Source organism: Dermacentor andersoni, chromosome 1 (assembly GCF_023375885.2).
Source record: "Dermacentor andersoni chromosome 1, qqDerAnde1_hic_scaffold, whole genome shotgun sequence".
NCBI classification, from domain to species: Eukaryota; Metazoa; Arthropoda; class Arachnida; order Ixodida; family Ixodidae; genus Dermacentor; species Dermacentor andersoni.
In genome coordinates this window covers 347,253,284-347,280,002 of record NC_092814.1, presented here as the reverse complement: position 1 = coordinate 347,280,002, position 26,719 = coordinate 347,253,284, and the positions used below count along the sequence as shown (strand labels likewise).

The following is a 26,719-nucleotide window of genomic DNA, read 5'->3' as shown; positions in this document are numbered from 1 at the left end:
TTTATCAACACGCGGATTTTTTTTTTTTTAATCCGGTGGAAAATTGCGCGGCACCGGGATTCGAACCACGGACCTCTTGCACGCGAGGCGGGTGTTCTACCTCTACGCCACCGCTGCCAGTGTCTACTTAAATTGAGGACGATGCAACGAGCTATGGAAAGAAGAATGATTGGTATAACGTTAAGGGATAAGAAAAGAGCAGATTGGGTGAGGGAACAAACGCGAGTTAATGATATCTTAGTTGAAATAAAGAAAATTAAATGGGCATGGGCAGGACACGTAATGAGGAGGGAAGATAACCGATGGTCATTAAGAGTTACGGAATGGATTCCAAGGGAAGGAAAGCGTAGCAGAGGGCGGCAGAAAGTTAGGTGGGCGGATGAGATTAAGAAGTTTGCAGGGACAACATGGCCACAATTAGTACATGACCGGGGTAGTTGGAGAAGTATGGGAGAGGCCTTTGCCCTGCAGTGGGCATAACCAGGCTGATGATGATGATGATGTTTAAATGGCGATAATCGACGCAGAAACGCCAGGTACCATCTTTTTTTTTCACAAGGACGACAGGCGAAGCCCAAGGGCTGGCCGATGGTTTGATGACTCCTTTGCGGAGCATTTTGTCCACTTCTGATTGGATGGCTCAACGTTCAGCATGCGATACACGATAGGGATGCCAACGAATAGGATTCGTGTCTCCAGTGTTGATACGGTGGTGAACAACAGATGTTTGTCCTAAAGGCTTGTCGCCGAAATCAAAGATGTCAAGGTACGATTCGAGGAGGAGACGTATGTCCGTGGCCTGTGCAGAGGTGAGGACAGGTGCAATCATCTTCGCCAAGGCATCCGTTAGGGAACCAGAGCTGTGAGCTGCAATTGGTGCTAAGAAACCACTCTCGGCATTCAGACTTTCAATGTCAAATTCGGAAGTACTAGAAACGCTGGCCAAGAGCATGCCGGCTAGAAGCACTTGAGGGCACAGGCTGAAATTCAGAAGCGTAAGAACGAAGTTGTTATTAGCAATAGTCACCAGTGTATGCGGAAGGGCAACGTTCCGGTTCAAAAGCATGTCGATGATGGGGTGAAGGACATATTCACCATCGGGAATGTGTGGCTGTGCGGTCAAAGAGACGTAAGTGACTGCCTCAGGTGACAGACACACATCTTGAAGCAAACACAAGTGCAGTGGAGCGGTGCTTGGAGCATTGGTGACTTTAGGCAGTTCCAACTGAAGAACGCCAGTTGCGCAGTCGATGACAGCGGAATGATGGGATAAAAAGTCCAATCCAAGAATAATGCCGTGAGAGCAGTTGTCAATCACAGCAAAGAGAACAAAAGTAGGGCGGGCGGCTATACTTATGTGTGCAGTACAGATTCCAAGTACAACCAGCATGCCGCCGTCGGCCACACGAAGCACTCAGGCAGCTGCTGGGGTGAGGACCTTCTTTAAACGTCTACGTAGGCTAGCACTCATCACAGATATGTGGGCTCCAGTGTCCACGAGTGCTTGGACAGGTAAGCCGTCTATTTTAATGTCAATTACACTTCTCTTTGTGGGCACAGACAGAGGATTTGCTGCAGTAGTGGGCAATGCAGCACCACCCCCGAGGGCTGCATTTCTTAGTTTCCCGAAAGGGTGCGGCCAAAAGCCACAGGGAACGAAAGGCGACGTGGCTGCGGCGAACGGGAAGATGGGCGACGTGTTTGCGGTGAGCGAGACTGGTGTCCACGTGGCAATGGTGAGCGACTGTACCACGTGTTCCTAGCAGAGTTGTCGGCGCTGTTAGACTTGGCGGTGGGCAAAACACTGCGGGCATTTCCATTAAAACGGCTCAGGTTGGTCAGCGGGCGAGGTGCTAAGGGCCACGAGTTGCGACAGTATCCGGTGACATGACCAATGCAGTGACAGGTGAAACATATCGGCTGGTCGCCCGCAGTTCTCCACTCAGTTGGGTTACGATAACGCGGAGAGAAGTGTCAGGGAGTAGCGAAAATAGTAGAAGGGCGTTTGTTGGCTCTGGGGTTGGTGACAGCAAAGACAGAAAGTAGGCCAAAGTTTTCAAGTTCCTGTCGAACGATGGCTTGCACGAGGGGAACTGAAATAGGGGTAGCATCAGGGCTGCGGGAACAAAGCTGCAGGCGCCATCGCGTCCAGTTCACGTCGAACGATTCGCACCACGTCCTCTGATGGCGACGCATGCTGCTGTGCGGGCTGAACTTCACACGTCGACGTTGTGGCAGTATTGGGAAGTCTGGTGAATGGTTACAAGACGCGTCAGCTTTTGGTCTGCTCGAATTGTCGGCACTCTTTGATGATAGCATTAACTGTAGTGCAGCTTTTGTACATGGGCAGATTAAAGGCGTCGTCAGCAATTCCCTTGAGCACATGCCCTACCTTCTCAGCTTCAGTCAAGTCGTGACCGGCTTTACGACAAAGCGCCAGCACGTCCTGGATATACGAAACATAGGACTCCGTGGGGGATTGGGCACGACAGGCCAGTTCCTGCTTTGCAGCAATCTTACGGCCAGCTGGTTTGCCAAACAACTCTGTTAACTTCTCTTTGCATTGGTCCCAGCTGGTCAGCTCCTCTTCATGGTTTTCGAACCACACCTTTGCCGTGCCTCTTAGGTAGAACAACAGGTTAGATAGCATGAGCGTAGGGTCCCATCTGTTGATTCCACTCACATGTTTATACATAGCCACCCACTCTTCAACAGTGGCGCCATCAGTCCCACAGAAAGTTCCGGGATCCTTGGGTTGCACAACCACAACCGAACGGGACAGCGTCTTAGCGGATGATGGTGACGTTGGATGCGGCAACGACATTGATCTCGAGTGCTCACCGTCATTCATGGTGAGGACGGTGATGGAACGTCCACTGCGGAGCTCCGTTTCCAGCCATGGTACCTCGCACCTCGCACCAATATTTTACGGGGATGTTGGGAGTATAGACAATATATTTACAGTGTATATACAAGCAAAGCCAATGTGGTCAAGATGGCTGACCAGCAACAACACGCAGCAGCCAGCGTCTCGCGATCTTCTTCCTCTCTCTCTTCTGTCATTCTTCCGTAACAATATTGTCAATTGGCACATCTAGAAGAAACTTGAGTGCAAAGAAGCTGGCTGGAAAAGACACGTACGAGGGAGAAGCCCAGATCTGACGAGGACAGTCTTTTTTCTCATTCACATATTTCTTTGAACGTTCCTGAACATTATTTATTTATCACATAGAATACATAAGGGAAGAGGGGCGTGCATGCAAGCACAAGTGGTAACAAAAGAGAAAAAGTCGCAGTTTCACCTGAAAGGTGATGCATCGATTGCAGCAGCAAATTAGTGGACAGCTATGTGATGTAAAGATAGTTTTATTGGCTGTATAAACCTGCAAATATAGGAATACTAACTAAATTAACAAGTGTGGTTTCATGTGTGCACAAGCCAACATGAACACGTCTCATTCAATGACTGCAGAAACTCGCTGTCAAAACGCTGCAGCAAGGAAACGCGGCAGCAGCAGCGAGCGAATTGACCTTCGTGCAGCCACTGACATCAATGCGAACTAGGCTGTGAAAATACAGTGCAGCACGGACTCTGTACCCGCCATAGATGGGTTTCAATGTACAGCGGCCCGGACAGGGAGTGCACAGCTGCCTGGATTAGAACGCACCCTGGCCCCTCCCTACCCTCCCACCAAAGCCTTGCGTGCGATGGAAGGTGATGCACTTCCTCCCCACTTTCCTCCTTTTCGTGCACAAGTTTGAGCTACGATCGCTGACTCACCCTTGCACGCTTTCACTCGCACATACAGCATACAGCACACGGCAACGATTTTATTGCCCTTGGACTTTTTATGGAATCTCACGGCAACCCTGAAGGCAGAAATGTGCCTGGTCCATCATATATTTACTATCGCAATAAACAAGAAAAGTAAAAAAAAAAAAGCGAACCACAAAAAATATAACTCATCTCCTACAAGCTTAAAGCACCAGCTGAAAAAATTTGAAAAGTAAAAAAAAAAAAGCAATGCGGCATACATAAGCAAGAAGTGCACTAGGTGGAAGTGTTGGCATTGGTAGACTATTAGTAAGTTCCTACTACTCTCCATGAAAGGCAATGACCTCATCCCATTGCTTTAGTGATTGTTCAAAGCTATTCAACAATTTCTGCAAATTGATTCCCCTCAATGCTTTGGTTGTTCTGTCCTTTGCCTCCTCTACATCTTAAAAATGCCCTCCTTTAGGTCTCATTTCGCATTTGTATATAGCTCACAAGGGTGCAAGATACAGGTAGTACAGGGAGAATGAGGGAGCAGTGTCATCTCATGCTCCTCAGAATGTGCCACACGCTCATTGTTCTGTGAGCAGAAGCATTGTCGTGGTGCACAAGACACTCGACTAAGCTCCACAGATCAGGCCATTTTGTTTTAACTGAATCACACAACAGCTCAGACACTTCAACAACAACAAAAAGATGCTGTTTTTAAATCTGCAATGCAAATTTAAAATGAATGAGCTGTTTGATAGAAAAAAAATTTTCCCAAGAGGGAACAGAACTTGACGCATACACATTGTTCTTCAGACGTCCGCCATTGCAAAGCTGACAGACGATGCCAGAGGCTCAAAAGGAAAAAAAAAAAAAAAAAGGTAACAGAGAGAGCAGACGAAACTTTACACAAAGGCAGTGTTTCGCTAGCTAATAGAGACAGCAGTGAAGAATGCCTGAAGATGTCAAGAAATGAAACTGAAGATGCCAAGAGCAACATGTGTGTCTGAACTTAGGCAAATATTGCATGGCAAATGAAAAGTTGGATATACTAAGTTAAAAAGGTTGATTGCTCTCAACAGGCTTCTTGTACAGGGTCGTCCACTCTTAGGCTGAACACGGCTCACCGTGGCCGCGCTCCCCGGAGCGCGAGTGCGTCCAGCGCGGCGGCGCATCGAAGTGAAGCGGCGCAGGCGTACACGGACCTAGGAGAGGTGGTTCGCGTCGTCTGCTACAGAGCTGGAGCGCGCCGCCTCTTGCTTTGCTGTAAAGCACACTTCGCTAGACCCAGGTGACTGAGCGCACAAGGCAGCGTTGCGGGAAAGCGCACTGCACTAGCTGGAGCATTTTCCAGCTGGTTCTGTCTACAGCTTGTGAACAGCCTGCTTAGGCAATGTGCATAAACAGAAACAAGTTTCTCACCACATAAATCACTTAGCATTTTTTTAATATGTAATGAGGGTAAAAATACAGTCATTTTTCGTGCTCTTTATTAGGCTGGGGCCATTTTATTTTACTCTCACAGCACTTGATGTAGTGCGTACCGAGAAACCTATTAGGCATGCTCTTCTTGGTTGGAGTCATCCCGTGATGAGCCTAGCGCTCCGTTTCAAGCATGTCTTGATGCTAGAATGAATTTGCTTAATTGACCTAAAAAAACGACCGAGACCCGCAATAAATTTCACAGAAAGTTAGAGAGCAATTGTTCAATCATGCATCATCATGTTTGACATCGATTTTGCCATTAAGGAGGGCAATAACATTACTTCGACAGCAACTAGGAAGTGACATCCACTGCTTCGTGACTCTCTTATTGACGCGTTATTGTTGCTGGTAGGGGTGCATGGAGCGCTTTACGCGATGTACGAAAGTGCTCTGCCCGGCATAGCAACTGATTTGGCCAGCAATTCCACCTCCCCCTTTTCATCTTTCTATATCCTATAAGAAAATAAAATTCATTTTTGTTGTCACAGTTTGGGTAAGGTCACCGAAGCGGTGCTGGTCCTTGGATGGCTACTTGACGCGAGAAGTCGCATTCTCATTTAGAGGAATCGTCGGTCAATTATTGTATCACATTGATTAGGTGGAGTAAAACATGAGGCGCCGACGTCACATATGGTAAAACGAGGTCCCAGTTGGTGTGGTCGGACGCAATGTACATGGATAGCACATTGCCCAAAGTGTGATTGAATCGCTCAGTCATGCCATTAGTCTGCAGGTGATAGGCAGTAGTGGTGCGATGGACAGTACGGCATGCAGTGAGAAGCGCGTTAACTACCTCAGAAAGAAAGACACAACCTCTGTCACTGACAAGTTCCCGGGGCGCACCATGGCGAAGTACACAGTGTTGCAAGAGGAAGGATGCAACGTCGCAGGCTGTGGCAGTTGGTAGGGCAGCTGTTCCAGCATAACGCTTAAGGTGATCTATGGCAACAACAATCCAGTGATTCCCGGCAGGTGTGTAGGGTAGAGGGCCATAGAGGTCGATGCCAACGCGTTCGAATGGTCGAGAGGGGCATGGGATTGGCTGCAAGGGACCACAAGGACAGCGAGCAGAAGACTTGCGACGATGGCATTCTGAACATGAGCGGATGTACTGCTGTAGAAAACTGTACGTCCCATGCCAATAAAAGCGCAACGGAGCCTGGTGTACGTTTTGAAGAGGCCAGCATGGGCGCATTGTGGGTCTGCATGGAAAGCGGAGCACAGATCTGCATGGAGGTGGCAAGGGACGACGAACAACCACTTGTGACCATTTGAAGCATAGTCACGACGATAGAGCAGTCCATCCCTTACCATAAAGTGAGAAGCTTGACGGCGGAGAGCACGGGAAGGGCGAGTCGCCGGGGGGTCAGATAGGCAATCCAAAAGAGCCGCGATCCACGGATCTTTACGCTGTTCCGCAGCCACATCGATGAGGGCTGGTGACAAAAAGACCGAGTCGATGGTAGAAAGGAAAGTCGTGTCACTTGACGTGGTGGAGCGAGAGAGAGCGTCTACGTTGGCGTGTTTGCGGCCAGACCAACAGACAACATGTATGTCGGAGTCTTGTAACCGGTGGGCCTAGCGGGCAAGGTGGCCTGATGGGTCTTTCAATGTCGACAGCCAACAATGGGCGTGATGGTTGGTAACGACATCGAAGGGACAGCTGTGCAGGAATGGTCAAAATTTTCGAAGTGCCCAAATGATAGCTAAGCACTCCTTTTCAGTTACGGAGTAATTAGATTCAGCCTTGGTTAGTGTCCTGCTAGCATAGGCTATTATATATTTGCCGTATCCACTTTTGTGCTGAGCGAGTACAGCACCAAGTCCTATGCCACTGGTGTCCGTGTGAACTTCTGCGGGAGCCATGGGGTCGAAATGGCGCAGTACGGGCAGCGATGTGAGCAGACGGCACAATGTTGTAAACGTGTCGTCACAAGCTGCGGACCAGGTGTCGCCTCGCAGGAGTTGGGTTAGCGGAGCAATGATAGAAGCAAAATTTCTGATAAAACGACGAAAGTATGAGCAGAGCCCGATGAAGCTTCGAAGTTCCTTCACGGTCGTTGGTTTTGGAGAATCGGTGACAGTGCGAAGTTTAGAAGCATCCGGTAAAATGCCGTCTTTGGAAAACACATGTCCGAGTACCGTTAGTTGCTTGGCTCTAAAGCGACATTCCTTCATATTGAGTTGGAGGCCTGCGTTAGTTAAGCACTGCAAGACCTGCTCGAGACAGCGCAGATGAGATGCGAAGTCAGGAGAAAAGACGACCACGTCATGAGGGTAACATAAGCACGTCTTCCATTTGAGACAACGGAGAAGATTGTCATCCATTCAAACATAGCAGAAACATTGGAAAGACCAAACAGCATGATGTTAAATTCATACAGGCCGTCTGGTGTTACAAAAGCTGTTTTTGGGTGATCGGCTGGTGCCATGGGCACTTGCAAATAGCTGGAACAGAAGTCGAGTGAGGAAAAGTACTCCGTGCCTTGCAAAGAATCGAGGGCATTGTCAATGCGAGGCAAAGGATATATGTCTCTGTACATTACCTTGTTAACACGGCGATAGTCCACGGAAAACCGGATGGACCCATCCTTTTCCTCACAAGGACTACAGGGGACGCCCAGGACTGTTAGAAGGTTGAACAACTCCGCACTGAACCATATTGCTGACTTAGGCTTCAATACCACGGTGCTCTGTGGATGACTCGTGATGAAGTCGCTGGCGCAGCGGAGCGAGGGTGCCCGAATCGATCTCATGATACACCGTCGATGTGCGACCCAAAGTCGCTTGTTGACAATCGAATGTAGAGGGGCTCAGGCTGGTATCCAGAGAACTGCCGAAGATGCCCAGCAGAGCAGGGCAAGCAAGGCAACATGCCAATGTACTGATCTCGGAGCAGGTGCCATCAAGAGGAGCGTTGAAGACGGTTGTAGAGTTGATGTGCTCAAGACGTCCAAGGCACTCACCGTGATGCAAAGTGAGGGGCGAGGCATAATCATTGGAGACAAGCATATGAGTGAAGCTCCCGTTGACAGTGATGACAGCGAAGGGAAGAGAACATTACCGAGGAACAAAAATATGCGACGGTGTAAAAAGCAGTAGTATCTGCAACACCGCTGGAGCAGGCAGTTGCAGTCACAGATGAGTGCGGAGGTAATGTGTCATCAAGAACGAGCAGCTTGACGCCAGAATCATCAGCATCATCAAGTTGGGCATCAGGAAGCGGCGAAAATTCGACTTCGACATGAGAACAGTCACTGACGGCCTTGTGATCAGAGAACGTTACATGATACACAGGCAGGTCCGTTTATCAAGCGTCGGCACCGAGCGCGCGAGCTCTGTTCTCGAGCAAGGCATTGCCGATGCACCTGAAGCACACGCCTGTCTTCTTCGCTACAGGGCTTTTTTTTTCGTGTTGCAAATATTACACTTTGTAAAGGCTCAAATATGAGGCCATAAAAAGTGCCACAGGTGTTCATTCCTGACACTGATTCAAAACTTATTTGCTTGCTTATAAAGCGTGTGTCTAATGCAAGCATGGCCATGAAAAAATAATCTTATGTCTATTCTTCTAGGATTCTCTTCCACTAATTCTCATTTCTTATCACCAAACCCACTGAGTGGATAATTCAATCAATTTCGTCGATCCTGTCAGGGTCGAATTAACAGAAGTCGACTTACAATGCACAAGTGCTTCACATAGCCATAGGAACAATTTGAATGAATGGCCAGAAAATACCATTCATTAAAGACAAGTAGGTGAATAAGGAACAGGAATAAAACCTAGATGCCATTAGAGAAATGTAAGAGTGGGCACGGTTCCTCTCAGGGTTATTTTCACCTGGTAGAATAGTGCACAAATGCACCAATGATATGCCTGTCACGACGACAATATGCTTCTCTGGCAACTACATCACAGCAAAGCAGAAGTATTCCAAAATGCGATTGATCGATAATATGGCTCTTGAGTTTTTCTTTCAGGACAATGCATGTTGCAAGATTTTTGATCACCAATTGCATTACTCAACGTTTGCATTCAAAAGCTGGTTCCTGTTGTATGTACCGAAGAAAAAAGAACAATACATTTCATTTTGCACAGGGCAGCTGAATTTGCCAGATTCAGCACCAATCCTTTCCTTTCGTGTTCATGCTTAAAACCCTAATCCCTTCTTTTAGATGCTTGCCTTCTTTACGAATCATGAAGTGCTGCATAATACAGTCCTTTCCCGCTTGCAAGGCCACGCCGCAATGCATGAGACAGTTGTAAATAAGTAATGATGTGAAGGATGTTAAGCCATTAAGCTGAAATGTTAAGCTAAAGGTTGCGCAGGTCTTTCCCAATTTTTGATCAACAAGCACTAGAAGGTGGCAAAATTAGCAGACCTGTAAGAAAGAAAAAAGAGCAGTTACATGGTCACTTCTTTTTTTTTTTTTTTTAGTAGAAAGACCCTGCTACTAAGTTCCTAATTCTAGTTTTCTAGTTGTTTAGTGGAACGTAAGGCCCCACCTTTAATTACATTCTGCCCTTGCCCTTCATTTTATGCATGCTGCACTATATTAGTCATGAAAATATTAGTCGTGAGAAAGTGGGTGGTAGTGCCCTAAAACGATGAGAAACTGGCAGAACCAAAAGCTTGCAGAATTTCTACCCAAGTGCCTACAAGCAGACAGAAGCTGCAGTGAAGGCAAACCAGAAGACCTCTACCAAGGAATTGCAGAATGTGGACAAATATTCAAATTACATAGTCCAAGGTGCATTGTGTATTCACTAACATGCTGGGATGAAGGAGGTACTAGGGTGACAATAAAGCAACCAGACAATTGTGAAACATGCTGCACAACACTAAAACACAAATATGATGCACATAACACATCAACTGCAAAATCAGGGTATGAATGTGACCAGAAGTAATATTAATGATTTACTTACAGGGGAAGAAAGACAGTCCTAGAAAAAGGAAGAAAAAAAGAAGGAAGGAAAGAAAGAGAGAAATAAAGAAAGAAAGTAACAGCCAAACTCAATCAGAAGAACATTCAAAATCAGTAGAAGGAAAAGCTAGATGGGCAGGTACACTTTGAAATAACGAAACTGCTAAACACAAGCAAAACCACATGCAGTGAAGTGCCAACACAAAACTCAATGTTGTCATGAAAAGCCAGAGTAGTTGTAGTGGAAAGTTGCAAAAGAAACACGCATGCAAGAACACCAATACCAACTAAAACAAAAATGTACTCAGAATAATTGAGCATCCAATATTGCTAACCCCTTTTTTATACATTCTTGTTTTTGATCCTCTGCTGATCTCCAGTATGTGTGTGTTTGTATCGGTGTGTTTCAGTAATAAATATGCTATCTTTTTGTGAAAAAGCTAAAGTTATGAGTCAATACCTGTCTGCGTCTGCTCCCTCAAGTCCTTGTCTGTTGCACCTAATGCATGAATGGGCGCAGCACAGTGCACGCTGAGAAGTCACACAACACACACTGCATGCAAGATCTCAACAGAAGTCATTAGACATAGCAGCTGAAAATGGGCAGCCCTAAAATAGCACATGAATGACCAAAGAAAAATTAAAAAAACAAGAAAAGCTGCAACTTTCAGCTGTAAAAACTGACATCTCAGCAATATTTTGACACGTGAAGTTAAATGCAAGCAAGCACTAGCTTTCACAAACACCTTAATTTTCCAATTGCTCTCCGCTGAATTAGAAGTCTTAAAGTGGGTTGCTCTTAATAAATAAAACTGCTTTTGCCACACAGATGACTGACTGAAGATAATGCAACGCATTCGACCACATAAATGAAAACCTGCTGGTAAAACCAGGTAACTGCCAAGTGCACGACAGCATGACGTATTGGGAATGTATTGGTAAAAGACCATAGCTTTCAGCAGTGCAATTATGAACATACAATATGACTGTTATAAGCATTCTTTATGCAAAACACGGGGAAGGCGGGAGATGGAAATTCAAGACGATGAGCAAAACGAGAACAAGGTGAAAGCAGGAGCCAACGTTTCGACAAGTGGCCTTGAAGAAGACAAGTCCACTTGTCGAAATGTTGGCTCCTGCTTTCACCTTGTCCTCGTTTTGCTCAAGCATTCTTTATGTGTGACACTTCTGCAATGTATTTTAAGATCAGCCATGTTGGTAGTATGATTTACGTTCCTGTACTTCTTTTTTTTGTTGTTGTTGGTGGTGTAGATTGCTTGCAAGACTGAAACACGCTAAAATGTCTTTCTCACTCCTTTATCTTTCTATGGGTGATCAACCATACTACATGCAGACATGCAATGGCACCACCACAAACACACCTATACAGATGCACAACATGCAGTTATTGAAAACACACCGCAAACACGTTTTCAAGAAGGGTACCAGATATAAAAGACACTGACTGTGTGTAAGCTCCACAAACATTTGAGCAGCCAGATTGAGCAGAGGAGCCCCCTCAATAATTTTTGAAGGAAAATACAGTAAAATTCATTTAGGACCAATTTTCTGCCAGAGTCCAGGGACCTTTGTATATTCAGTGCACCTCTGTTCAACTGAATGCCTGGCATGACAAATAGATCACTTTGTGTTCATATCAAAGAAAGTGCACGAGAAACAGCTGGAAGACTCACCGAAGATGAAGAAGAAGACAGCCGGCCAGGGCTGCAGGGCAGACCTTTGTTCTCCTGGCATGGTAACTGCATTTTCGTTGGGTCCAAGCGGTCAAATGTCACCCAATCATCGAGCCGCTTGTTGTCTGTGCACAGAGCAGCCACCATGAGCCGAGGAGTTCACAGACCGAGTCCACAAATGCCCAATGAATGTGGAGCAGAAATTTCCGTAAAACAGTATAGACAACCAAAGCATCGTGCGGATGCACTGTGGCACCAGTCGCAGACGCCACATATAGCAAAAATTTCAAAACAACTAGGTGTGCGGCACTTGGTCCTCCTCTGTTCCACTGCGCTGTGCAAACACGATTTTCGCCGGACTGCATACGTAAACTTGACAACGATGGTTTGCAACACGTGCTTTGCTTTGAAGAACTTGTACAACCCCCAATCTGAATCAAAAGGAAACAATTATTTTTCATGGTTCAGTTGTTGCAAAAGTACAGCTAGCTCCTGCACAATCTCGTCGCTGGTGCGGAGAAAGTCACTGAACAAAAAAAGGTCCTTGGGTGAAGGAAATGCGCTCCAGTGTACCCTTATTTTGGAGTGCATTATCTCGCACATTTTAAATGTCTCCAAGGTAAAAGGTATTCTCATGCAGAATTTTCCAGCCAAACAATCCTTAGCGTATGAAGCAAGTCTTCTTCTTTTATTTAGCGAGGAGTTATTTTGTGTTGTTCCATTTTAGATTTCGGTTTTTAGAGTAAGCAAACAGCTTTGGGTACACAATTATAGGGGTCTTCGAGCACCCAATGCACCACTCACTGCTTGCATTCTTGTATACTCCGTTAGGGTTCTTTAGTGTACCTTTTTTCACTCTTTTGTTTGCCCAGAAGTTAGCGTCCTCTTAACTTTTGGTGCGTAAAATCAAACTCCGCAGTGAAAGAGTTAAATTTGTGCCCAAAACGAAGACGAGCATGAACACTTCTAGTATTTTAATGCTTCAAAATGAAATTTATTGAGTCAGCTGGAGATATGTTCACTGTCAGTAGTCTGCAGAGACCATGGGTACTTATTGATTTTATGTGCAGTCTCCATGCTTCCCATGCTAGCAGGCTGCAATTTAATTACTTTAACTCTGTATACTGTGTTTGTTTTTACGATATGCATGTGTTATCATGTCTTTGTATGTGATAAATCTGCATAAAGCGGTGCTGCTGTTGCAGTGCACAGAAGTGTGAAAAATGCTCAGTTAGGTTACACTGCTGGGTTTACCATACAGAAGCTGCAAGGTGGATTATGAGCGACACCGTAGTGGAGTCTCCAAATTTAGTTTGACTTGCGGTTCTGCACTGTGCACCCAAAGCACTGTAATCGAGTGTTTTTGCATTCAATCTTTATCGGGATGTGGCCAGAAATCGAACCCATGGCATCGTGTTAAGCAGTGCAATGGCACAGCTACAGATCCAACGAGCGAATCGAGTTTCAATACACGTCGACTAATACAACTCAGTTTCTGTTAACCTTTTTTTCCTCACTTTTTCATTGCTTGTTGTTCAACTCTCAAAACAGTATCTCATCCTAATTCCTGCTCTCAAGAAAAATTGGGCCCCTGAAATTGACAATGCCTCCTTACACGTGAAGATTCCTTTCTATATTTTATTTATGCCACCACCCAAAAGAATCAGCTGCAGCCCCACCTCAACATCTCCACTTTTCGTGCTCGTTATTGAACATTTCGACTTTCGACATCCTACTATATCCAAGCGCTTATTCTACTTTGCCATTGTGGGGAGGAGGAGAGCAAGCTATTGCTAGAGCAACTCTGCAAAGGAAAACAATTTCACGGCTGCGCCTTTTCATTGAGCAGCCATGCAGTTGTTGCCTCGACGAAGACAGTCCCTTTGTTGAAATACTGGCTCCGGAGAGATTCCTTGCTTGTTCGACCACTGCCAATCTTTTCATGTCAATTGAATAAATAAGCCTCCATGTGCAACGCAAACGCTGTGCAGCCAGGGAAGCGATGAGCGGAAGGGATGGGTGTGCATGCCTGTGTAAGCTTGCATTGCTCCGATACGATAGGGGAACGACAAGCATTGGTGGCATGAAAACCTTCACGTGGGGTAGTCTATACCGCTTAAGCATACCATTTCTGCACCTTTTATGAAGTATAGTGAAGCATTAGTAAAACTGATCTAGTATTAAAGGTAACAGCTTATTTCTAAACATATGCACACTGCAAGAGGGACGTTCTGAAAGCAAGTTTCGTCATTTATATTCACACGGAAACTTTATCTCCAAGAAATATACACGATGGCATTATACACCTTGTACTATTTTTCCACGCAGTCACCACTGACACTGAGACATTTGTCATAGGGTGCAATCAGTTTGAAGAAACTACTCTGGTAAAAATCAGTGTCCAGGATGCAAGGCCCGAGACATGACCTCTTCACCATACGCTATCTGTAGGCGTTCATGGATGACAGATACACTAGTCCCACGCACCCATTCATACCAGACAACAGCATGCACTTACATTGGCGACTACGTTGTCAGCACAAATCTGTCTGCTGTCGCGATTTGTAGACGAATAACCTCGGGCACACCGATCTGCTGCTGCTCTCTCTTCTTCAGCGCTCTGAGCATGCATCATTCCTCCTCCGCTGACGCTCCCTCCGTCGTTGAACAACCAACGGGTGTGGATTCTTATGCCGATTGTTTGCATCACCTGCTGTACCACCTTCTCTTTCGAAAAAATGACAAAACTTACGTTCGGAACGTCCCTCATAGAATCTTATATTGCCTGCTTAACCGTTACCGCTTATAAGTGTGGCTGTGCAGTACCAGCTTTAACGTGCGAATGCAAGGCCCTCGCAAGCAGCAACAACCATACTCATTTTGAACACTACGTACAAGCACAATGATATGAAGCCAAATATTAAAGGGGCCCTAAAACACTTTTTCAACCCAGTAAGAAAACTGCTGATCTGTAAAAGAGGCTCCTTTCAACAAGTGAGCCAAATGCTATTGCACAGCATGCAGCACAGAATTTACAACCTTGTATCAAAAAGAGCAAAAAATTGCATGCTCTCATCTTCACAATGTTCTCGTCACAAGCAGTGTAGCCCATTGACAGCTATTGGCTGATTTCATGATTGCAAGAACATTCTCAGTATACTACTATTGCTAATTTCAAGGTAAATAAATAAAAAACTATGTATGTCTCCAATCTCAAAAAAAAAAATTTCATCTTTGTACTGCCGGTCCACATGCTAAAGTGCGCGTAGCTGGGTGGTCTCAGATTGCAGAAACATGCTGCGTAGTGTAGATGCCGCAGCTGCAGCCGCCATGGGGTGTCACTAAGCGCCCTCTTGCCGGTGAGACACTCAACTTTTTGCCACAGTCTTGCCCTCTTGCTGTCTCCCCTGTGGAGCTTTCAGCGTACTAGCGAAGACGTAAGGAGAGAGAAGGCTGTTCACTGGTGCAATAACTAACTCTAACTCTGCTTTTACTTGAAAAACTGGAAAAATTTTTCCGACACGAGTTTCGTAAGGTGACGTCCTTTAATAATGAAGCCATTTTATGATTAGCCGGAAAAGTGTTTCAGGTCCCTTTATGCTTAAAGATAAAACCAAGCGACTGCAAAAAAATAATAATAACGACAACCAGAATACAGTGTACACACACCATGCTGTTCTAGCCAAAAGCGATTTGTGGCCTATTTCAGAATAAGACAAGGGAACAAGCGGACCAAATTTAGCAGGAACATGTGGCTGCAAGGCTTGGGCAATGCACGATGCCACTTGCAGATAATAGTGGCACCACTTTAGACACACCGCACGCAAGCAAAGGGTGGCAAAAGTTGCGACTGCAACATTGACTGCTACAGTGCCGCATGCTGTCCGACCTGCTGTGTAAAAGAATTTGCTAATGCACACCAAAATCCACTTGGCTAACACGTTCCCATCCCTCAAGAGTTTATTTGTGGGTTGCAAAATCGGTGATTATTAAAAATAAGAAACAGGCAAGTCCGACATATCTTGATGAGCACGACTGGATCTTTGTTCCCATTAACTTGCGCAGTACCTAGTGCAGTAGAAGATGACCGAACGCAGGTATCTTACATGCAGAGCTTGAGTAATGAGTTGACATGTTCTCGTTAAGCTTGGTCCCCCTACGCGTATTTCCAAAAAACTTTAAACAAACTACTATATGGGCCTTTTGGTGAGCCAACTGAAGGTTAAGTTTGTCTATTTCAATTTTATGCCAACAGCTACACACAAAGTGCCCATTTCTTTCCCTAGATAGTAAACACATCAGAAAACAAAGCTCAAGGTTGAACCCGCTCACAGGAGAAAAGGGTTCTACTTAAGTTGAGGACGACGCAACGAGCTATGGAAAGAAGAATGATAGGTGTAACGTTAAGGGATAAGAAAAGAGCAGATTGGGTGAGGGAACAAACTCGAGTTAATGACATCTTAGTTGAAATCAAGAAAAAGAAATGGGCATGGGGAGGACATGTAATGAGGAGGGAAGATAACCGATGGTCATTAAGGGTTACGGACTGGATTCCAAGGGACGGGAAGCGTAGCAGGGGGCAGCAGAAGGTTAGTTGGGCGGATGAGATTAAGAAGTTTGCAGGGACGACATGGCCACAATTAGTACATGACCGGGGTAGTTGGAGAAGTATGGGAGAGACCTTCGCCCTGCAGTGGGCATAACCAGGCTGATGATGATAGGAGAAAGCCTGAGATGAAGACTATTTAAAAAAAAAAAGGGAAATAGTGTTCCTACAGAGAAATCTCAAAACAGTTTGTGATTTCTGCACATTGAAACTCTATCCTGTATGAAAGGCTAAGGCAACTTTTTCTTTTTCAGGATATCATTGATTATTTTATACTATATGTAAAAGCTAAGTTGTTATAAGTTAGAGCATACGTAATGAGCGACTTACCTAAGCTTTTAGAAAGCATATTTATGACATCATTCTTTACGACATTCATTTTATGTCACTACATATTAGTCACAACACGTACCGGGATACATAAAATTGCAGCCAATTTGTCGGCATTTCAATTGGAAGTAAAGCAGAAAGAATTACTCGGAGGGTTTCTGAGAATTCTTATTAGAAATTCCAATGAAGCACCTTAAGAAGCATGAATGAAACAAATAATTTGCAAGTTTTACTAAAAGTAGTGAGAGTAAAGAAAATCTGAAACATTGAAAATATGTGTCTTGCTCCTGGTTTCAAAGTACCCTAAAATAAACAAAGATTTCATGGCATGAATATCAGCAGTAATGATGGCCATGTAATGCGGGAAAGCCATGGCTTCTCAAATGTGGAAACAATCATGTGTTTATTGTGCACAGAGCACTTGTTCTGACTCTTTGCAGCAGGCACCTGGATCCTTTCTTTCCGCTTTCTTTAGGCTCTTGATGAAATGATTGTCAGGTTTGGAAACATTTACTAACCACTTCATACTCCATTATCATGCTGATCAACTCCACACAGTAAGCAAGTTGGGCTAGTTGAGCACCTTGAACCAACACTGTAGCCTTAGCACGCTTTGTACAGTATTTTTGCAGTATTGTAGAGTAATGTGTAGCATTTTACAGTAATGAATAAGGGCATTTGCACAAGGGGTGTCCAAAAAGTAAGAGATCAGACTGCTTGTCAAGCTTGCCCAGAAAATTGGTCTAAAATCAACGGTCTGTTTTTGTGGGAGTAAAAACTCCTCGCGATGAGGAAGATTTGTCAAACAGTTTGTAGATCCGCTGCCGGAATGCTACTTGGAAAAATGCAACTTACGGCAGGTAAAAATGAAGTTTCACTTGACGTTAGTTGAACATATTAATAAATATAATGTGCATTCCTGAGCATGTGTCAATGTTTGAGGCAACGTTGCAGCAGCGTAGTCGTGGAGCAGACAATCAAAATCTAAAAGAGGCTCTTGTGTCTTCACTGCTGCTATCATATAAAAGGTTGCGGGATTGAATCTCAGCCACAGCCGGCCGCATTTCGATGGGGGAGAAATGCGAAAACTCCCGTGTACTCAGATTTAGGTGCACATCAAAGGACTCCAGGTGTCCAGATTTCTAGAGCCCCCCCACTATGGTGTGCCTCATAATCAGATTGTGGTTTTGGCATGTAAATCCCCATAATTTAATTATTTTAACTATACAGCTGAGTCAACAAAAGCACACATTTTGCATTGCTTGAAGTGGAAAGTGCAAGAAACGTTGCAGGTCAGTTTCAACAATAACTGCTGTCACTTTTCTTTCTTCAGACTCTCCAATGTGCCAAAAATTACCAAAGGTGACTAGACGCCTGAATACAGCCTTCATTACATGGTGTTGCTTGTGAAATGGTTCCCATGGTAATGTTTAAAAATATGTTGAAATGCTGTTGATCTATTTGATCAAGATCCTATAGTCAAGCAAGGAAAGAATTAAATATGCATTGGCCTTATCGCAATGAAGGTCACCAGCAGATATGGAATTTATATTGCTTCAAACCATACCAATTTGTCAAAATTGTGTGCTTGCACAACATTTGCTCAAGGAGAGGGAGGGTATTACAGAAATGACACTATTACAAACACTGTTCCATGAATTTCAAGCATAAAATGTTTCTTAATTGCAAAAAGAACGAAAAAAAAAATAAACAGATTAGTGACCAGATGACCCCACGAAGGAGAATTTGTACCACTTAAAGAAAAATGAAAGTAAGCACGTCAGGGCATAGCGCAAAGCCTGCATGTGTGAGCCTTGTTTTTCCTGAGTGAAAACAAGAACGGAAACCAATGAGCTCCTAGAATCTCTAAAGCAGGGTACAGTGCCATCATAAAATATGCCCCATGAGGACTAATCTCAGTTGCTACCAATGGTTTGGTAAAATGCCTTTCTCTTTTCTCTTCGGGTGAACGACTTGAAACAACTTCTGGGACAAGTAAGCTGCCTCAGTAAATAAAAAAAATGCCAGTGTTGGTGCCACTTCTACAGAGGGAAAGAAAAAATTGTTATTGTACACAGCGCAGCAAATGAACCACAAATAGACAGAACTGAACACATTTACCTACACTGCGACTGCACCACTCGCCTACATCACACCCCTTAGGTAGCGAGTGCCAACTTATGCTTACTATTAAGGTGATGGACGGTAATATTTCACACTAAACCCTTTCACACCCAATCCCCATTTTTCCCATTACGAAATTTTGTAAAACTTTCTATAGCCATGATGACAACTGGCCTGAAATCTAAAAAAACAATTACAATGAGGTTTTTAGTGCCAAAACCAAGATACGAATACAAGGCACACCGTAGTGCGGGACTCTGCATTCATTTCGACCGCCTGGGATTTCTAAATATGCACATAAATCTAAATACACAATCGTTTTTGCATTTCGCACTAATCGAAATGCAGCTGCCATGCCCGTGGCATGAAATTTCACTAAGTTATGATTCAAACGCCAATAATTGAAAGCACTGCTACCCCCTGAACTAATCCCTTCAGCTTGCTACAAAAGTAATGCCTTTCTTTTCTTGCTACATTGTTGGAATGGCAGAACTGCTACATCAGCAACCGATGACTAAAAAAAAAATTATATTGCAAAATAAAGAACTCTGAACTTCGAATTGTTTAAGGGGATTATGCATTTATATTACGATAATGTTGACGTGCACAGTAATGAAATTATCCGCATGAAAATATAAAACTTTATATTTTTATAGAGCCCCCTTGCCGTTGTGGGTCGCAATGAATCAATTCAAACTGGACCAAATAATTTTTCATTGCTGTAGCTGCACCCAAATCAATTCATGATGTTTGAATTGTAACCATAACAGAACTGAAAAGTGCTATTTGATGCTTTGCTAGGCAACCTTTCTACAACCATATTTATCCGAACTCTATGTGTTTTGTGAAACTCGTGACAAAATGGCAGACAAATTTTGTGATTGCAATTTTTAGCTATTCTTATTTCTGCTGCAAGATTACTTGAGATTTCCTTAAAATATTCTCTCCGAAGGGTTGCATCAAGTTTTGCTTGGACATTTCTACACATCAGAGGATAAAGATTTCTGTCAGTCCAGGGTTTGTGAGAATTTCTACATCAATGGTAAAGAAATTTCCACAAGAGAGAGCAGACATTTATAGATATCTACTTAACTAAGTCACAAGGTTCTATATGACTCAGCATTGTCACTGATACTAAGTCAAGTGACCTTATCTGCCTATATACTTGTGCATTCTTACAAATTATTTCGCCGGCTATAAACTCTTGACTGCTGAAATTACCTTGTACAGCTATATGCTAACAGGTAGTCATCACACGTTTGCTTTAATTACACATTGAAATGATAAATCATTGTACAGTTGAATACTAGTAATGAGCTCTATTTTTTTGTGTACAATCATTACATTTTACCAATGCTAACATATGGGGCAGAAACTTGGAAGTTAACAAAGAAGCTCGAGAACAAGTTAAGGACTGTGCAAAGAGTGACGGGACGAAAAATTTTAGGCGTAACATTAAGAGCCAGGAAGAGAGCGGTGTGGATCAGATAGGAAATGGAAATAGCCAATATTCTAGTAGACATTAAGAAAAAAAAAAATGAAGTTGGCAGGCCATGCAATGCATAAGGCAGAGAATTGGTGGGCCATTAGAGTTACAGAACGAGTGCCGAGGGAAGGGAAGCGCAGTCGAGGACGTCAGAAAATTAGGTGGGGTGATGAAATGAGGAAACTTATAGGTGCAAAGTGGAATCAGCTAGCGCAAGACAAGGGTACTTAGAGATCGCTGGGAGAGGCCTTCATCCTGCAGTGGAAATAAAAATAGGCTGATGAAGATGATGAATGAGTTCTGCGCAATTTTGCATTGAGAGTAAGCCTAAACCTTCTTTGTGTTGTGTAACTCTAAATTTGGCTTTCAAGCCCAAAGCTTCCTAGTAATGTTAAGCAATGCCAAAGAAGAAAGGTACTCACAGTCAATGTAGTGAATATAGTAGATGGCTTTGTTGTCAGGCAATTTCTTGATGGCAAGCACCTCAGCAAGAGCTGGAAAGTTCATAATAAGAATGACAGCTAGCATAAGCAGAAATCTCATTCATATGGACAGCCAAATAACCGAGAGCATGGTTGGCCAATTGTACATGTGCATTAAGTTCATTAAAAACTATGTCTAGGATGGTAAGCGACATGGTCGCTCTGGAGTGTGCGTTTGGTATATGGCCAGCACAAAGGGCTCTTTGGCTGTCCTGTCTAGTCTGTTTGCGGCCGACTCTGACCACCCCTCGAAAAAAAAAAATTAGAGCAGCTGCTGCCGTCTATTAACCGTGTGTCCGTCCACATAAATTCTTGATCGTACTGTACTCAGCTAGCCCATATGAGGATGTGGGCTCTACAGCTAAGAATCCTGCACAGTGAAGTTTTGCAAGACTTGAGTTACTCTATTCAGCTAGCCTATATGAGAATGTGGCCTCTACTGCTAAGAATTCAATCCGAGACCCCATTCTCTGCAGGAGACAACTATAGCCACTGAGCTTCTTTTAGTGCATCACTTGGTACAAAACCTTTTCTGTGGCCTCCTGAGGTATGGTGGTGACAATATACGTTAACATTTAATAACAGCACTTCTTTGAGTGTAAATATGTGAATACACCTGACAAATTCTCAAGAGTTGCTGGCAAACATTAAAGGGTTACAATTTCATCAGCAGAATATTGCTTGGGACTTTCCTTATGAATTCTCAACACTTCAAAGTGTGCCAGCAACCCTTGTGGAATGTGTCTGGTGTTCAAGGGCATCTTCTCATAAATGTTTTTAAACGGAATCAAATCATTGTGCCGAGATTTTATACTGGTGTGACCTCATTACAGGGGTAATGCGAAACTTGCTCTTGCTGCCTTATCTTACCGGGCAGAATACTGGAACACACTGGTATTGTTGTCTGCAACTACAAGGTACCCCTAATGTCACGATTAATGAGATTTCGTGTTCAGTTCTGCAAGAGGCACTGCTCTGTTGCGAGGCTTAAAAAGAAAATGTGACCATTGCGTTATTATGCGAGCAATTAAAAGGGTAATTAGCAAGGTCTTTAAAAAAAGTTGTGCATATTACATGAAGATGAAGGAGAGAGCTGGCAATCTTTTGAACAAAACACTGGGCTGCGAGTAGAGCCATTCCTCAACATAAGAATATACTGAATAATCATATATAACCAAATAAATGTAGAATTTATTTGACCTTACTGCATTTCAATTATTTCAATAAGTTCTTATTAGTATATCAAAACTGAATATGTGAGATCTGCTGCAGCATCGGCCATAGCAAATCAGATTGTTGTTTGCTTAAAATGATATATTCTGGTAAATAATATGTTGCAAATACAGTCACCAGCTGATTTTTCAGACACCTCCACATTTTTTTTTTTCAGACCTGCACAATTCGTCCCGTGGCAGTGCCACCTACCTCTAGCTCGACTGGTGGTAACAGCAATTTCGGATGCCACACAATACGCTGCTCGATTTTTAACGTGATCTGCAAATGCAATGCTGCAAACATGATGGTTTGAACATGTTGATTCAATACAAAAACACAACTTTGGTTGCTGGCTTTCAAAGAAGGAGACAAAGAACCATGGGAAGCTGGATGTCAATATGTTTGCATAAGCAGGTCTCGTGGAGAGTCAAGATGGCACGTCCATGCGATCTACTGCACGGGTTGGCTGACACAGGTTAACCTGTATGTAGTCCCTCGGTGTTTGAAAAATTGGTCGATGACTGTGCTCAGCAAGAGCAACTTGAACTGGCACATTCCTAATATGTGTAAATTGAGTGATTTGTCAGCCTTCGCATGACAACAGACATCTGTTTGTGAAAGTAATAGTACAAGCCATGGCAATGTGTAGAGAGAAGCCACATGCAAGTCCTTTCTGTGCTACTTTTAGCCACTTTTAAACGGTACAGCTGGCATAATGTATAAATTTTTTCATTTTTACTGTCAAGTGTGCAAAAAAAAAAAATATATATATACAATGCCTACCTTGTTATATCCACACGTAAAATTTGATCACTAGCCCAATGTACACAACTACGTATACATGTTTAATAGTATACTGTAGTGCATTGAAATTTGTTTCTAATTCATGTCTTGAAAGAATTTTTTTTTCGCCAACGAAAAAAATTGTGTGCCTGAAACAGTTTCTTTTCGTGCAGGCTTGACAAAATAAAACAAAATCGGAAGAAAATTCAGCACTTTTAAAACCATTTTAGCTAGTATTAATCATAAACATGCAAGAAATGTTCATGTCGGTCACTGCAACAAAACCTGAGAGCCACCTGCATAGTGACAGCTGTAGAAAGCGCATAGGAGTATAAATGATCAGTGGTGCCTTCATGGTTATATAGTTACAGGTGCCGAATAAAAGGGGCGTTTGGAATGCTGAACTTGTGAGCAGTGTCTCATGCTGCCAGCTGCACTTACATATAGTTTGATTGCATTGCTCCAACCAGTGGAACATCTTGACAATAACCGCACCAAGCTTCTACCAAGTTTAAAAGAATTCTTGGGAAGTGTTTGTCATTCACGCTACAATAAAAACAACATACAACTTACGCCAGTCATCACTGTTCTGCATGCGACAAGGCAGCCGGCATCCCACAGTAACCTGGGGTAGAAGCAAAACGACATTGTTACTAAATCTTAACTTATACGCATGTCAATTCATGCCTGCCAGCAACAAACACAATGACCACTGCAAACCAAAAGAAACATGCATGCCACACCCCAAATATACAGCCCCAATAAAACATTTTTCACCTTTTTAATCAGATCTATTGTCAAAATATGTTGCCAGTGCGATGTGGCTTAGCAAGATTCAATGCAAACATGATACACCTGTACCTATATGCTTGATTTGTATTATTGGGTCATTCGATACCACTAGATCTTGAACAAAATGACAACTGTTTTTCAGTACTACACCATTAAAAAGCAACTCTTCAATGTGTCCTTTGATAGCGCAGCAGATTTCAATTAGGACAAGATCTTTCTAAAGCAGAAATATTAGGTGATCTCTTTAAAGTTGCTAGCTCATTAGGTGCACTTTTTGAAAGCAAGAAAATTGGTAGGGTTCCTTTGTATTCTTAAACTTTTGAGGGCTCATTAAAAAAATAGAAACATAATATATTTAAAACAGAAATATCACTAGAAATAGTGCAGAATATCTAAATAAAGTTATTGAGGGTTATAGAATGCCTACCATTATCTCTTTCATTAAAACAAAAAGAAAGCAGTTTGGCATCTGCTGCATGTAAAAAGAGCATTTGGAAAAAGGCAAAATGCATATGACGACGTGGGCTTGTCTAAAGTCAGAAAATGATGATTGCTCAATACAATTTGAATTGTCAAGATCTCTTAAGGGGTTAAAGAGAGTCTGGGTCCAGTAGATAAAGCCCAACCTTTTAATATCCACACGTCTGAACAACACAAAATACGAGGACATAAGAAAGAAACACAGGTGCTGACTTCAACTAAGCTTTATTTGCGAAATTGCCAGAACTATATACTTTAGACATGAGCAAAAAGTAATAAAAGCATTTGTATGATGCCACACATCTCATAAACCCTTATTGCATCACATGAAGTGGCAATAAACAGTCATTGAATTGACAAAGTACAGTCCAACCCGGTTATATCGAACTCGCAAAAAAAAAGCCCATCAGTTCGATATAGGGCATAATTTGATATAAGCCTGCTAAAGAATTGGACATCATAAAAGCATCTACCATATATAAAAGCACTTTATTGTTGAAACTAGCTTAGTTTTGCATGACAAAGTTCTGTGCCTTCTTCCGCTTGGGCAACTTCGCTGCCTGCAACAGCATGCCCTTCTCCACACTGTCTAAAGAGTTGGATCAGCTGAAGCCGCAACTTTCCATCTTCGTGGAGAAGCGTCAGACTAGTGAACCAATCCCCTCAGAGGATGGAGGCAAAGGATCGTCATTGCTTTTTTCATTCTGCCCACTTTAACTTGTATTCGGTACGATGTTGGCAACGTAGTCTTGGTTTTCTGGCTCTCCCGAGGACGCAACACCACCATCCGCACTCACAAACTCGTCGACTGTTGCTCTGTCAACAGCTTCCGGGTATTGCGATAGCTCGCTCCAAACTTCGGTGACACAGGCAATGGCTTCGTCGCACTCATAAGCATTTTCAGAGTCATCACAAAGCACGCAGAAACTGGCACGTCTGAACCAGTTTTAGATGAACCACTTGTACACGGCCACCTCGACGTCATGCCCATGCGTACGCATCGGGCACCACACGGAACGGCTTGTCTATCCGCTTTAGCCCTAATCTGCCCCTTATTTTTCAAAGATTGTGCCACGAGTGCACCTCGGAATCTTGTACCCAGCGGTGACATCCAACTTCTTACCGCGTTGGACTCGATTTATGATTTCAAGCTTCACGGTAAGAAGCAAATTCAGTGCACTTAGCACTAGCCATCACGGCAACACTGTTGGAGAAGGCCCACAAGGTGCAACCACAATGAACGAGAAAAGCAGTGAGGCAACTCGGACCTGCACCATCTTGCACGACGAGGGCACAAGAGCCTCTGATGATCATTTCTTGCAGGAGGGTCTCGGCAACTCGCTTGATGCGGCGCAGTCACGATAGGAAAAACGGGTGGATGGAGCCGTGCCACCGGGCTAAACCACTTTTGTAATGTGTTGGCGGGTTTCCCCGCCGCCGCAAGAGAAAGCCAACTTCTGGAGGCACTTTTACACCGCTTGACGTTCGATATATCGGGAGTTGCTGCTATATATGTTTGATGTAAGCATAATTTTTGCTATATATGCTCGTAGTAACAATACCGCATTCAGAAATTGTTCAATGTACAGGATAATTTTATGTAAACGGGTTCGATATAGTCGGGTTCAACTGTATATCAAAAACAGAAGGCTCGAAACCTTGACGTTCCCAAGCAAAAAGTAACAAAACATAATCCACAAACTGCAAAACGTTTACAACCACTTTGCTATCAAGGCGGCTAGCAAGAAGTCAGTCATGGTAAGCAAGAAAAATGTTGCATAAGATTGGTGCTATGCAAGAACCAATGCACACACCGCTTTTTTTTAATATAAATGTGTTTATTCTATGAGACAAACGTTGATAAAACAGCAGATAAACAGCTGTTTTACCCAATAATGTGTTTGGCTCAAAAGCCCGCAAGGCTATTTATTCATTCTGTGTAACTGCCGAGATGACATATTGCTTTTAAATGTAAGAATGGAAGCGAAAAAACTTTGTAGCGCACCGAGTCTAAATTGGTTAGCCAGTTCAATTGACAAAAACAAGAAGCCTAGCTTGGATTTGTTTTTCACTGTCAAAATCCACAAGGTTGACTGGCCGCTACGAGTCATTATCTCTGAGAAATTGGCTGGTTTGTTTTTACAGGAGAAACTTAATGTGCTAAAAATTGATGACCATTTTCTGGTGAAAGACTAATGGAATCATAGCATATATTTCAAGTAACAACAAGAACCTCAACACCTGGTCCATTGACATCAAAGACCTGTACTACTCTTTACCACACAATACCCCACAGTGCATTGTGGGCTGTATTGACCAGTATGGCTCAGTTGAGTTCCAGAACGCTTCTGCTGTTTCAGTGAGCAGCTTGCTTGAGCTGCTTTGATTCTACTGAAGTTCAACATTTGTCTCGTGGAATGAACACAGTTACATTCAAATAAGCGATGTGTGCATTGGTTCATGCACAGCACCAATCGTAAGAAGAAGAAGAAGAAACTTTATTAAAGAATAGTCCGGCAGTTCTTGTTGTGGTGGCCTCAGGTGATGGCT

General features: G+C 43.5%; 1 protein-coding gene across 5 annotated transcripts in view; it reads right to left on the bottom strand.

The window, feature by feature from the left end:
- LOC126516515 (histone acetyltransferase KAT5-like) overlaps window positions 1-26,719 on the bottom strand; it is a 135,474-nt gene that overhangs the window by 70,750 nt on the left and 38,005 nt on the right. For 4 of the 5 annotated variants that reach the window (XM_055063926.2, XM_055063923.2, XM_050166645.3 and 1 more), the window contains 4 exons: window positions 23,471-23,522; window positions 20,840-20,911; window positions 11,872-11,996; window positions 10,179-10,196 (listed from right to left, as the gene is read on the bottom strand). In XM_055063926.2, the coding sequence (XP_054919901.1) occupies window positions 10,179-10,196; window positions 11,872-11,996; window positions 20,840-20,911; window positions 23,471-23,522 (267 nt within the window). The remainder of the gene's footprint in view (window positions 1-10,178; window positions 10,197-11,871; window positions 11,997-20,839; window positions 20,912-23,470; window positions 23,523-26,719) is intronic. The other variant, XM_072285734.1, reaches the window with a different exon arrangement.